At 33.4% G+C, this 15573-nt stretch overlaps 1 protein-coding gene across 1 annotated transcript in view; it reads left to right on the plus strand.

The window, feature by feature from the left end:
* The window catches only part of UFL1 (UFM1 specific ligase 1), a 34915-nt gene that overhangs the window by 9982 nt on the left and 9360 nt on the right, over window positions 1-15573 (plus strand). The window contains exons 7-11 of the mRNA XM_033103513.1: window positions 1878-1936; window positions 9214-9360; window positions 10649-10824; window positions 12030-12209; window positions 13939-14059. Of these exons, the coding sequence (XP_032959404.1) occupies window positions 1878-1936; window positions 9214-9360; window positions 10649-10824; window positions 12030-12209; window positions 13939-14059 (683 nt within the window). The remainder of the gene's footprint in view (window positions 1-1877; window positions 1937-9213; window positions 9361-10648; window positions 10825-12029; window positions 12210-13938; window positions 14060-15573) is intronic.

Genomic DNA, 15573 nt, shown 5'->3' on the forward strand with positions numbered 1-15573 from the left:
TTTAATGCACCATGTTTTCATATTTGCCTTTTAAAATATAAGGAACCACCCCACTTTTCTGGCCTAACTTCAGAGAAAATACCTGCATCTCTGATTTAAAAGGGTTTATATTTATTGTTATTATTGGTAGCCAGAAAGAAGAGCAGAAAATTATTAGTGAGGTATGTAGGTATACTAAAGTACATTGTATTCCAAATAAAAATAAAAATTCAGCAGCTAAGTTTCATTGCACAAAAAAAAAACTAGAAGTTTTATTCAATTCAATTAAACATTTATTGAACACCCACAGTAAGTTATGCACCCAGAAATTTTAAGATAAATTCCTTCAAGAAGCCCTCTACATTTTCTAGGGATGTGTTCAGGTAGAAGGGGAAAAGAAAGCAAACAGAAAACAAAACATGAGAAAGCTGTCAATCATTACAACATAAACAGAAGAGAGCAGAGTATCTCATTGGTTTGGGGGCTCTAAATGATTTAGCTGAAAAATTTGGGTAAAACAATTTAACAAAAACTAAATTGATCCATATAATATTTTGGGCAAAATAATAATCTACTCAAAACACCCCAAACACAGGGGTTTTAAATATCAATTTCTATCCAGACAACTGTTTTGCCTCTCCCAAATTTGTCACAGAGAAAATTTATAACATCTGAAATTATCAACAATAAAGGATCAAATAGCTTTAATAAGTTAAAAGTCTCTTACTTATATGCATAAATATAAAAACATAGACTAAACCTAAACCAGAGAACAGGCATATTGGCTTAAAATGAATAGGGAAAAAAAATATAGTCAGAAAAAGTCTAGATGCTTTTTTTAGTTTCCTTACTTTAAAAAAATTATTAGAAAAGCACTCACAGGGAATCTACCTGAAATAAATGAAAACATGTGACCACAGAAAGACATGAACACAAGTGTCTATAGCAGCATTATTCATCATAGCCCCAAACTGGAAACAACCCAAATGTCCATCAACTAATGAATGGATAAACAAAATGAGGTACGTCCATCCAACGGAATGTTACTCAGCAATAAAAAGGCATGAATACCAGTTCATGCTTAATTGTGCAGGAACCTCAAAAACATGCTAAGTGAAAGAAGCAACTCACAAGAAATCACATATTGATTCAATTTCTGTGAAATCCTTAGAAAGGGAAATTAGAGAGGCAGAAAGCAGATGAGTGGTCTCTAGGTCTAGGGATAGCAGCAGAAATAACTGCAAATATCCATGAAGGAAGTTTTTGGGTGATGGAAATGTTCTAAAACTGATTGTAGTTATGATTGCTCAACTCTATAAATTTATTAAGATCACTTAATTGTATACTTAAAATTGGTTGGATTTATGATACATAAAGTATACCTCATTAAAGCTTTTTTTTTTTTTTCAAAAAATGCATAGTCATTACAGAAAATACTGATAAGCAAAAATGAGCATTTTAAGTGGATCCCTACCAGTCACCCACCTAATCTGGGAATATATAATTTCTGATTCTTTGTAGTTCATCCATGATCTCATTTTTCTTCAAACATAGAATCATATAACATTCACTTGACTATTCCCAGGTGGGGAGCCTCCCAGACAAAGAATAGAATGAAGAAAAACAAACATACAATACAGGGTAAGGCAGATGGTCAAAAATCACTATATGGTGAAAGTTTTGGTGGGAAAGTAAACTGATCCTGGATTGGGAAGACAGAACCATTCCCCTGGTATTTCAGTAGCATAATTTTGAGTAAGGATGTAAAATCTGATGCAATTTTTGCCTTCGTTTTTAAATTTTAAATTATTTGCTGTTTTTTAATAAACTAATTATCTTATTTTTAATTCATAAATATGTATAACTGTATAACAAGTTTTTGTTTTGTTTTCATAAAGGCCTACAGCAGTGAATTCTCTGATTTCAAAATACGGATTTCAAGAGCAGCTTCTTTATTGTGAGTTTGGTTTAAATGACATATCAATTAGCTGCTGAATAGACTATTAATATAAAACTGACTCATTTTAATGTTTATACCTCTTTTAAGACTTATATAAATAAAATATTTCTTGTTGAAAAGTTTCTATACCAATTTTCATGTATGTGTTATACCCACCAAACATTTAGTGTTGGCTACCACCAGAGGAGTGGAATGAAAACAAAAAATTGTGTGTATACATGTGTATAAAATACTCTGTAATTATACATATACATATAGAGATTTAAAATTGTAGTCTTAAGAATAAGTCTCACTTTGTTTCTTACAGATTTTTCTAAATTTTCTAATATGGAAGTAAATAGTGTTTGTCTAAGAAATTTTTACAAAGAGTATAATGGCAATTACGTGCTGGTTACGGTCCCAAACATTTTACTGAAATACAGCCACACTATGAAATGGGTATTATTACTATCCCCATTTCATGGATCAGAAAATGGAGACAAAAGTAAAATGACTTGCCAGTGTTCGCAGATACTAGGAGGTAGAGTTGAGGATTGGACTTAGGCTCCCTGAATCCAGATCCATCCTCTTAACCACAGCGTTATATTTTTCTTATAGGTAGGGTTAAAATGTGTTGTTCCAAATTAAACAGTGAAAATTTAATAACTTATAAAAATTTCCAGATTATGTCATAAAAATGGCGGTATGAGGTGAGCTTCTTGAAATCTCCCCTGGAATTTACAACAAATTGAACAACTATAATTCCACAAAGGACTCCCTGTGCAGCAGACAGGCAAGACTAAGAAGTGCGCAACTGAAATCATCTAAAGGGGTAAACAGAGCCGTTGAAACACACAGGTTCTGAAACTGGTACAGGAAGAGCTTTGGAACTTCAGAAGCTCTCCACATCCCCCCACAGAGGTGGTGTCCTGTGACCCAGGGGACCTGTTCACAGAGGAGGAGCCTGCCTTCCAGGCAATCCCCCCATTGTGTGAGAAGCCAGAACAGTGCAGAGAAAATATAACACTATAGCATGAGAGAGAATAAAAGGCTGGAGTCGGAGCGAAAATAAAACACTCTACCAACACCTACTGGAAAACAAAAGAAAGACCTCTTCCTGTCAACCTGTTGCAGAACCCACTCCAAAAATGCCTAGGAAGAGAAATAATAATTCTTTAATTGCCATGAATAACCAAGGTAACAAGACAGCTCAGAAAGAAAATGAAAAGTCTCCAGAAAATTAACTTAAAGACATGGAAATATGTGACTTAAATTACAGAGAATTCAAGATTGTAGTTCTTACAAAACTCAGCAAGATGCAAGAAAACAGACAGGCAGTTTAATGAACTCAGAAACACAATCAAAGAACAAAATGAACACTTTACCAAAGAGATGGAGATTCTAAAAAAAGAGCCAAATAGAATTTCTGGAGATTAAGAACTCAATAAAAGAAATGAAGAGTGAAATAGTCAGCTTAGGTAGTAGAGTTGGCCAGATGGAGGAAAGAATCAGTGACATCAAAGATAGAAATCTGGAAATGACACAGATGAAAGAAGAGAGAGACTTGAGATTTAAAATAAATGAAAGAACTCTACAAGAACTTTCTGACTCCAACAGAAAGAACAATGTAAGAATAAAGCGCATACCAGAAGGAAAAGAAAGGGAGAAGGGAACAGAGAGTATGTTCAAACAAATAGTCGACGAGAACTTCCCAAACTTGTGGAAAGAACTGGATCCTCGAATCCAAGAAGCAAACAGAACACCTAATTACCTAAATCCCAACAGGCCTTCCAAGGCACATTGTATTGAAGCTGTCAAAAATTAACGACAAAGAAAGAATCCTCAAAGCAGCCAGGGAAGACAGTAACCTATCAAGGAAAGCCCATTGGATTATCATCAGATTTTTCAGCAGAAACTCTACAAGCCAGGAGGAAGTGGACTCAAATATTCAAACTATTGAAAGAGAGAAATTATAAGCCAAGAATAATATATCCAGCAAAGATATCCTTTAGATATGAAGGAGGAATAAAGACCTTTTCAGACATACAGAAACTGAGGGAATTTTCTAACACACGATCTGCACTACAGGGAATACTGACGGAGGCTATTTGACCTGAAACAAAAACGCAAAAGAATACAAAACGATGAGTAGTATTACGAATAGACAAAAGCAGGAAATAGCAACTCCTACAACAAATAGGACACTATACACTTAAACATGACATACAGGGTAAAGAAGGGGAGGAAAAAAACAAACTTGAAAACAGAGGAAAAAGACAACTTGCTACTGCAGTGCAGAAATCAACTCACAGCATAAATAGGCATAATTTGTGACAACAAAAACATAAAAGGGCAGAGAGTAAAGGTCTGAACTGGCACAAGGGAATGGAGAAGTAAGCCTGCTGAAGAAAATGGAATACTCTAAATATGAAACTTTCTTTTTACATAAACTTAATGGTAACCACTCAAAAAAAAAATCCAGAATTGAAATATATAACATAATAAAAGAAGAAACAGAGGGAAAAATCATAGAATACCCACCACACTGAAATAATAGCAACAAAAAGGCAAAGAAACAATGGAGACACAGTCTTACCAGAAAACCAAAGATAGAGTGATAAGAAATCCTCATATATCAATAATCATGCTAAATGTAAGTGGATTGAACTCACCAATAAAAAGGCACAGAGTAATAGATTGGATCAAAAAACTAAACCCAATCATATGCTTCCTCCACAAGACACATCTTGGCTACAAGGACAAATATAGACTAAAAGTGAAAGAGTGGAAATTGACACTCCAAGCAAATGGTATCCAGAGAAATGCAGGTGTATCCATACTGATACTAGATGAAACAGACTTAAGGATAAAAAAGGTTAACAAGAGACAAAGATGGACATTTCATAATGATAAAGGGGACTGTCCAACAAGAAGACATAACAGTCATCAATATTTACATCCCCAATCAGGGAGAACCAAAATATACCAAGAAACTACTAACAGAACTAATGGGAGAAATTGACCAAAACACATTTATAGTATGGGACCTAAATATATCATTGACAGCTATGTATAGATCATCCAAACAGAAAATAAATAAAGAAATACCAGCCCCAAATGATACATTAGATGAAATGGACATAATTGACATTTATAGAGCTCTTCATCCTAGAATATCAGACTATACATTCTTTTCTAGTGTACATGGAACCTTTTCAAGGATAGACCATATATTGGGACATAAAAGTAGCCTCAACAAATAGAAGAAGATTGAAATCATACCAAATATATTCTCTCATCACAAGGCTTTGACATTGGATATCAATTGCAAAAAGAAGGCAGGAAAAAACACAAATATGTGGAGATTAAACAACATACTTTTAAAGAACGACTGGGTCAAAGAAGAAATAAGAGGAGAGAACATATGATACATAGAAACAAATGAGAATGAAAATACATCCTACCCAAATTTTGGGGATGCAGCAAAAGCAGTATTAAAAGGGAAATTTATATCACTACAGGCATATCTCAAGAAACAAAACAAATCCCAGATAAATAACCTCACGTTACACCTTAAAGAACTAGAAAAAGAAGAACAAATGAAACCCAAAGTCAGCAGAAGGAAGGAAATAATAAAAATCAGAGCAGAACTAAATGAAATAGAGAACAAAAAGACAACAGAAAAAAAATGCAACAAAGAGCTGGTTCTTTGAAAAGATTAATAAAGTTGACACACCCTTGGCTGGACTCACTAAGATAAAAAGAGAAAAGACACTAATAAACAAAATCAGAAGTAAAAGGGGGGAAGTTACCACAGATGCCACAGAAATACAAAGGATCATTCAAGAATACTATGAAGGATTATATGCCACCAAATTCAATAACCTAGAAGAAATGGACATGTTCTTATAAACATATAGTCTTCCTAGGCTGAATCATGAAGAATTGGAAAATCTAAATAGACCGATCAACAGTAAGGAAATTGAATCAGTCATCTGAAACCTCCCCAAAAGCAAAAGTCTGGGACCAGATGTCTTCACTAGCAAGTTATATCACACCTTCAAATAAGATCTAATACTTGTCCTACTCAAACTCTTCCAAAAAATTGAAGAAGAGACAATACTCCGTAACTGATTTTATGAGGCGAGCATTACCCTGATACCAAAACCTGGTAAGGATAACACAAAAAAAGAAAATTACAGACCAATATCTCTGATGAATACAGATGCAAAAATCCTAAACAAAGTACTAGCAAATCGAATGCAACAATGCATTAAAAAGATTATACATCACGATCAAGTACAGTTCATTCCAGGGGAACAAGGATGGTTCAGTATATGCCAGCCGATTAATGTGATACATCACATAAACAAAATAAATGACAAAAATCATATGATTATATCAATTGATGCAGAAAAAGCATTTGACAAGATACAACATCCATTTATGACTAAAACACTTAATAAAATAGGTATAGAAGGAAAATACCTTAACATAATAAAGGCCATATATGACAAACCCTCAGCTAATCTCATAATTAACGGTGAAAAACTAAAGCCCTTTGTTCTATGTTCAGGAACACGACAGGGCTGTCCCCTGTCACCTCTGCTTTTCAGCATAGTATTGGAAGTCCTAGCCAGAGCAATCAGGCAAGAGATGGAAAGAAAAGGCATCTAAATTGGGAATGAAGAAGTTAAATTGTCACTTTTTGCAGATGACATGACACTATGTATAGAAAACCCTAAAGACTCCACCAAAAAGCTATTAGAAACAATAAACAAATAGAGTAAAATTGCCAGCTACAAAATCAATATACAAAAGTCCACTGCATTCCTATATACTGACAATGAAATCGCAGAAAAACAAATAAACAATTACTTTTGAAATTGCCACAAAAAGAGTAAAATACCTAGGAATAAATTTAACCACGGATGTGAAAGACTTACATACTAAAAACTGTAAGACGTTTTTTAAAAAAAATTGAAGAAGACACAAAGAGATGGAAAGATATTCCATGTTCATGGATTGGAAGAATCAACATAGTTAAAATGGCCATATTACCCGAAGCAATATACAGATTTAGTGTAACCCGCATCAAAATTCCAATGGCATTTTTTTTAAAGAACTAGAACAAAAAAATTTTCAGATATCTATGGAACCAGAAAAGACCCTGAATAGCCAAAGCAATCCTAAGAAAAAAGAACAATGATGGAGGTATCACACTCCCTGACTTCAGATTGTACTACAGGGCAACAATAATCAAAACAGTGTGGTATTGGCAGAAAAACAGGCACAGAGACCAATGAAATAGAATTGAGGACCCAGAAATAAACCCCCATAAACATGGACAGATAAATAATCTTGAGATTATTATGCTGAGTGAAATAAATCAGACAGAAAAAGTCGAGAACCATATGATTTCACTGATACGTGGTATATAAAACTGAACACAACAAAAGAACAAGACAGACAAAGAAACAAAGAAGCCAAAAATATACAATGGAGAAAAGAAAGCCTCTTCAGTAAATGTTGCTGACAGAATTGGAAAGTCACGTGCAAAAGAATGAAACTAGACTGCTATCTGTTACCATATACCAAAATTAACTCAAAATGGATGAAACACCTAAACATAAGACCTGGAACAATAAAATGCATAGAAGAAATCCTAGGTATTAAACTTATGGACCTTGGGTTTAAAGAGCATTTTATGAATTTGACCCCAATGGCAAGGGAAGTAAAAGCTAAAATAAATGAATGGGACTATGTCAAACTAAAAAGCTTCTGCACAGCAAAAGAAACCATCAACAAAATAAATAGGCAACCAACGGAATGGGAGAAGATTTTTGCAAACAATGCCGCAAACAAGGTGCTAATATCCAAAACATATAAGGAATTTATACAACTCAATGACAACAAAAAACCAAACAATCCAATTGAAAAACGGGCAGAATAAACATTTCTCCAAAGAATACATACAAATGGGCAATAGACATGTGAAAAATGTTCAACATCACTAATCACCAGAGAAATACAAATAAAAATCACAATGAAATGTCACCTCACACCAGTTAGAATGGTTTGCATCAACAAGACAAATAGTAACAAGTGTTGGAGAGGCTGTGGAGAAAAAGGAACCCTGAAACACTGTTGATGGGAATGCAGATTGGTGCAGCCACTGTGGAAGGCAGTGTGGAGTTTCTTCAAAAAATTAAGAATTGAATTACCATATGACCCAGCAATCCCTCTCCTTGGGTATCTACCCAAAAAATCTGAAAACCTTTATCCGTAAAGATGTATGTGCTCCATTGTTCCTTGCAGCTTTATGGTGGCCAAGACATGGAACTAACCAGTGTCCTTTGATAGAGGGTTGGATAAAGAAGATGTGGTATATGTATATACACAATGGGATACTATTCTGCCATAAGAAAAGATGAAATAGTACCATTTGCGACAACATGAACGGATCTTGAGATGATTATGCTGAGTGAAATCAATCAGACAGAAAAAGTCGAGAACCATATGATTTTACTGATACGTGGTATATAAAACTGAAAACAACAAAAGAACAAGACAAACAAAGAAACAAAAACTCATAGACACAGACAATAGCTTGGTGGTTACCAGAGGGTAAGGGGAGAGGGGGGTGGTAGATGAGGGTAAAGGGGATCAAATATATGGTGATGGAAGGAGAATTGACTCTGGGTGGTGAACACACAGTGTGATATATAGATGATATATTACAGAATTGCACACCTGAAATCTATGTAACTTTACTAACAATTGTCACCCCAATAAATTTTAATTACAAAAAAAGAAAAAAAATACTCCATGGCTTTATCTCACTGTTGGTTCTAATATGATCTGGGTATCTTGATTTTTCTAAATATGAGACAATTGAATTTAGTAACATTAGTGATTGTATATTACCTATTCTCAAAGTATTTTAGTCATCCCCTTTTAAACAAATCATGAGATAAGTAATGGCATGTTTTTTTCCCCAAATTACTCAAACTAAAAATTCAATGTTGTTAACTAGTTTACTAGTTTGAATTACAAGTTCAGCACCTTTACCTAGGTGCCAACATTTTGTCAATTTATGGCCTGACTATTCTCATAAATGGCAGGAAAGTTTTGTCTAATATATAATGTCTTCATTTATGCAATTTAAACTTGAAATTGCCTTTCTAAAGGATAAGGATAGATTGTAAAATAGTAAAGCTTTGGGGTTGGTCTTTTTTTTTTTTGAGATTTATACCTGCTCTGATTTATTTCTATTTGTTTGGTTTTGTTTTAAGCTGTGCTTGAAGAACTTGTTAATAGTGGACGCTTACGAGGCTCTGTGGTTGGTGGAAGACAGGATAAGGCGGTGTTTATCCCTGACATGTACTCCAGAACACAGAGTACTTGGGTGGATTCCTTTTTTAGGCAGAATGGCTATCTCGGTAACTTTTTTTTTCTTTTCTTTGAAACTAAAGCTGCTTTCTAATACTACCCATATTCTTAGAAAGTTTTGTACTAGCCCTAGGAGTAAACATGTACTTTACTGGTGTCCAGCAAATTTTAGTGGTTCTCTTTAAGTATAAAAGAGACTGCAGGTTTTTGTGGGTCTTGGAACTGAGTTTCATTCCACAATTATTGAACAGTTGTAGAAATGCCAAAAGCTGGTATTGATTGTTACCAACCATACAGTTATAGGATACTATTACAACTTTAAGTATTTTTTAATTCATAAAAAGTAATTATATTTAATTATATTTTATGAAGCTGCCCAGGTTTTCAGTTAACAGTATCTTAGAAATATTTTATTGGCTATCACATTTATAGTGTTCATTTTCATTCATTATCCAGTACTTCAGAAACATTGAAGTTATTCTAAATCCAGTTTCTGAAGTTCTGTCATTTATATAATGTAGATTGATTGAATTTAGTCATTAAAACAATTAGCAAATATATATATATATATATATGTAAATACATATATCTGTGTATGTGTATATATATATGTGTATATATGTGTATGTATACATATATATATATAAAATATATACATTTTATAACCCAAGTGAAACCACATAACAGATCAGTTGCTTTCTCAGTAAAAAAACCTGAATTGTGAGTCATTAATGTTCAAACATTTTAAATGCATGGTAGAATACATCATTTAATGATTATTTGGGGATGAAGAAAAGATGGTAGATATCTCCAATAACTTTAATGGTTGTAAATTTAAGTCTTCATTTTTTACTTTGATCTTATATCCTAAATCTTTTGCTAGTTTAATTTAGACTGGAGAATTACTTTGTCCTAAATTGATGAAACATTTGAAAAATAAATTCCATTCCTTTAGTTAATGGTCATAAGCAAAATAGATTCCAGTTTTTTGTTTCTTTACTTAAATCATTACATTCTCCTTTACCTCCCTTTCTACTTTGTTGCTCTATAGTTCTCATGTTTACCTTTGACCCCTCAGTTGGACAGGGAGTAATACTGCTGGGATTGAGAAATTATTTGAACCAATTTTTCTACAAATAGGTTTAGTAATAAAAAATTGGGGAAGGTAACATAAGCAGGGAATAGGCTGTGGTACATTTCTATGCTTTATTCTTTAAAAAGATATTAGAATACAGTGTATTCACTAAGAATAGGTTTTGGTAGAATTTAACTTTTCCTAAGATTTCTGAAAGGTGTGAAGCTTGACAACTCTATTCCAACTTTGTAATATATTTCTAGAATTTGATGCTTTGTCCAGACTTGGAATCCCAGATGCTGTGAGCTACATAAAGAAAAGATACAAGACTACACAACTCTTGTTTCTGAAAGCAGCTTGTGTTGGCCAAGGGCTCGTGGATCAGGTCGAAGCATCAGTGGAAGAAGCCATCAGCTCTGGAACATGGGTGGATATTGCAGTATGTTTTTTTCTTTTTCTTCTTAATTTTTCTATAAACTAACTACAACTGATATTTCACTAATATGCAGCCATTTTAAGAATTGGGATACATAAAGGTAGTGTTGGCTTTAGAGACAAATCCTAGAAGTCATGGTTATAACAAAAATAATCTTAATGATTTGATGCTTAAAAATGTTCTAGCTTTTGAAATAGGGTACCTTTTATATGTGGATAGTCAATATCCAGAATCCTATGAATCTCAAAACAAACAAACTATACAAGGCTCATATAAGCCCTGCTATAAAAAATTGATGAGACTTCTCACAATCTTTTCCAAGCATTTACAACTTTACTGGCATCAAGCATCGTGTCGCATTTGTTTATCCCTTATCCATTAATCTCTGCTAATATATTAACACAAGCTGCTTCAGCACTGATAGTGTTTTACTTCAGGGTTCAGTATTGACCTGCCTTTATTATGCCAAAACCTAAGTGTAGGTGAAGAGAATGAAACAAGAGCCCAATCCATTGTTCACTAGTCAGGGCCCAGACTCCTTATACAGCAGAAAATTCCTTGTGTTAGATACACAAGTTCACAAAGATTCCAGATATAAGTGTCTGTTTATTCAACAAATTTTATTAAGTGCCTCCTGTGTGCCAGGCACCATTTTACTTGCTGGGAGTGTGTTGTCCAGATAAGTTTCCTGCTCTCAGGGAGGGGTACTTTCATTAAGGGGAAGTAGTTAATAAAAATGATAATTTCATATACTAGAAAGAGCTGAAAAAAATGTATTTTGGAGGTAAAGTTATCAAGACTTGATAGTGGAATTTTTGTATGTTTATGAGAGGAACTGTGTGACTTGTAGGGTTGGGACCTGATCAAGTGAGTAAAGAGTGGTACCATTGAGATGGGGAAATGATGGGGAAGTGTAGATGGAAGCTGGGAGTCTGGAGGCAGGTGGGTGCAAATCAGTGTTGGTTTGGACATGTTAAGTCTGAGATATATATTAGCCATACAAGTGGGAAGGTTAGGAAAGCAGGAGGATATATGATTCCAGAACTCAGAGTGATGATAAAAGCAGAAATGTAATTTTAGAGGTTATCAGTATATAGATGGTTCTGAAAGCCACTGGACTTAATGAGATCATCTAGGGAGAGCACATATGTAAAGTTATCTGTATTATGTTTCATTTATATTTGTTTGCATTTTGTTTGTAATTGTAGCCTCTGCTACCCAGTTCTTTATCAGTTGAAGATGCTGCAATGTTGCTTCAACAAGTGATGCGAGCATTCAGCAAACAGCCTTCAGCTGTAGTCTTTAGCGACACTGTTGTAGTCAGTGAAAAATTCATAAATGACTGTACAGAACTGTTCAATGAACTGATGCACCAAAAAGCTGAAAAGGTATGCCAGATTTCCTTTCACCTACTAATCTTAACAGTAATTATCATATAAGAATCATCTGGAGTCTTTTGAAAAATGGGGTAAGCTGCCTAATCCAAAATGAACACTGTATTTTATATGTTATTTTCTTTTACTACATCATTACTTTTATTTCCTTTCCTCTCCTGGATTTATTTTTCTGCTTCTTCATTCCCATCAGGACATACAAATTAGAACTTAGGGAGCTGATTTTATGAATCAGAATTATATAAATGAAATTATACACTTCACAATTAAGTCACCTGAGGGTATTGGCCCAACATTAAACTCCACAAAAACAATATCTTTGGATTATATACATAAATATACAGTGTATTTGTCAATCATTACATATTATATTTTCTAAATCTAGCAGAGTCTCATTAATTTTTACTACTTGGGATATACAAACCAGATAATTTACTGAGGAAAGAGAGTGTTTGTTACCATCAAAATCGCTTAGTTCCTCAGAATAACTACTGTCAAAGTATTTAGAAGCAGAGGTCATGCTAGGTCCTTTTTAATGACTATTCAACTCGTTTCTAATTAGCAGCACCGTCTACTTATAAACCCTCCTCACAAATACCCCATTTATCTTAGACTGTTAATAAATTCATGAGAGCTTATTAAATATGTAAATAATTTGTATTTATCTATACTCATTTTAAGCTCTTGAATAGTTTAAAAAATGAAATAATTTTCTACATTTGGCCTGCTAAGCAGCAGAGAGGAGTGAAAAGTACACAGGGTTGATACCCGTAAACCTGAGTTCTTTTCTCAACTTGTTTATTCTCTGTTTGACTTTGGACAAATAGACCTCCAGTTTCCTCATTTTCAAAGAAAGGATGGTGATGCCTACTCTCAAAAGGATAAATGTAAATCAAAGAATAATGCATATAAAATTCCAGATACATCTTAGCTACCAGTTACTAAATGGCTATATTATTATTTTTATTTGTGACCTTAAGAACTTAACATGGTCATCGATTTTTTTTTTTCCCATGTGCTTCTCCCTCCAACCACCAAAATAAATTCAGGAAAAGAGATTCTTTCATTTGAACTGTCAGCGTTCTAAACATTTTTCTTTGGAAAATCAAAAGGGAAATAATCTTTTTTAAAATGAAAATGGACTTCTGTTACTACAAATTTAGAACACCTTTCCATGATAAAGAACTGGTTTCTGGACTGGGAAATAGTTCATTGTTCTTAACATAAATTTTTAAAAGCAGAATCAAGAATGAATCCAGAGATCAAGAATGAATCCAATTATAAGACTAAGTGTGCAACTCATATATGTGCATTATGGCGGGGTGGTGGGCTGGAAGTGTTATCTTTCTAGTAATCGCAGGTACCCAGTATGGCACTGGACCTGGGAGTCTCAAAAACAAAGGGGGCTAGGGTCACCTATTGAGCAGCAGGAAAACCAGCCAATAAACTGCTGAAGAGGATTGCATCTGATGCTGTGTGATCTGTTGTTCAGTGACCAGATAGGATTTCTCATTAGCTGACAATACAAAAAGCCAAGAATAGCAAAGAGACTGATTTTTGGCAAAGAGAAACAGTTTCAGTGGCAACTGTGAGACAAATCTCTATAACTAATATCAATGAAACCTAACAATAAGTAGGATGTGAGTACATAAACAACTTTTGTTTTATACTTTTTGTAATGCTATATAGTTTTGCCTACCAAAAAAAGCATGTTTTATTTCAGGAAATGAAAAATAATCCTGTTCATTTGATCACTGAAGAAGATCTGAAACAAGTCTCCATTTTAGAAAGCATTAATACAAGTAAAAAGGATAAAAAGGATGAACGAAGAAGGAAAGCAACAGGTAATTATTAACAAAGAAGATTCATAGATGAGTTTTTTATCTGTTGCAGTGAACTCTGCATCTGTTAAGCCCTTTGAAAGGTATTTTATTTGGTTGATTCACCTTTAACTACTAATATTAACCAAATCTTTTGCTAATGGAGTTAATTTTGATTATAAAAATGGAAATATTGGTGACTATTTTATGTTTTATTTGTGAGAACTAAGTAAATTTTATGACCTGGCCCAACCCCTGTTGTTCTCCGCCCTGACCCGTTTTGTTCCAGCCCAGTAGCTGTTTAGTTTTTTCTGTTTTTTTGTTTTGTTTTTTTTTGTTTGTTTGTTTTTGATTCTCATACTTGACAAGTTTGTGTTCACCTCACGCACAATCTTTGCTCTAGCTGTTCCCTCTACCTGGAATGTTCTCTCCTGAACTTCAAGTAACTTGTTCCTTCTTATCATTCAGAGATCAACTTTACATCAGTTCCGCAGGGAGGCCTACCTAACCACCGGAATAGTAGACACAGTCACTCCCCTTCATATTATCTTGCCAGTTTTTTTCCATCGTTTTTATCACTGCGATGTGTTTTATTATTTGGGAACCTTGTCTATCACACTTTTTTTCTCATTTCCCTAGTACTTAGAGCCCTCTGGCATATTTTAGATTCTCTATAAATATTTTTTTGTATAAATGAATTTTCCAAGGAGATATTTTCTCTTTAAATTTCTTTTTTTAAATTTAGCCACTGGAAATTTTTCTAGGTAGCACTGGTATACTGGTAATTTGCATTTGGAAACTAACATGTATTTTTTATAATATTTATATTAGGAACAATTTTAGTTTATTAGCTATATCAGAGTTAAAGAAACTAGATATTCAATATATTTCATTAACAAACACAGGCATATTGAACATGTGTTATAAAAACTTAATTTTTATTTGGTGTGGGAATTTCCTATTTATTTTAAGATCATTTATTTCCTCTTCAAAGCCTTTTTCTACAGTCTTGCAATAATGATATTTTTTAATTTCTATTCTATAGGAAAACTACGTAGTAAATTACTCGAATAAATCACAGTATTCACAGCTGTACATATTTTATCATATTATTTAAAGATATAAATTCACCTTGATTAATTGGTTGCACTTATGTCAGTATAACTAATCTATTTTATTTCCTTTTAAAAATTCAGTCATCTGGTATTTTGTTCTCAGTGGTAGTACTATTGTATTGTAATAGTTGAATTACAAAGCATGGAATGATGTCAGACATGAAAGTTTTCCTCATAAGAAACCTGTTACAAATGTAATAAAAAGCACATTCACTTTAGACTTGTGCTTTTGAAAATTGTATTTTTTATCATAAAAACAAAGAAAAATAATAGAACTTGTAGGATTTGATGAAATTTAAAGGAATTCTACTTAGAATTTAGAAAAAGATCTTTATATAATTTTATTTTATTGAAAAATGAATCTTTTAGGAAAAAATGTAGTTTTAATAGTTTTCAATGTTTCAATCCCACTATTATATACAT

Source organism: Rhinolophus ferrumequinum, chromosome 3, assembly GCF_004115265.2.
Source record: "Rhinolophus ferrumequinum isolate MPI-CBG mRhiFer1 chromosome 3, mRhiFer1_v1.p, whole genome shotgun sequence".
In the NCBI taxonomy this organism is placed as follows: domain Eukaryota; kingdom Metazoa; phylum Chordata; class Mammalia; order Chiroptera; family Rhinolophidae; genus Rhinolophus; species Rhinolophus ferrumequinum.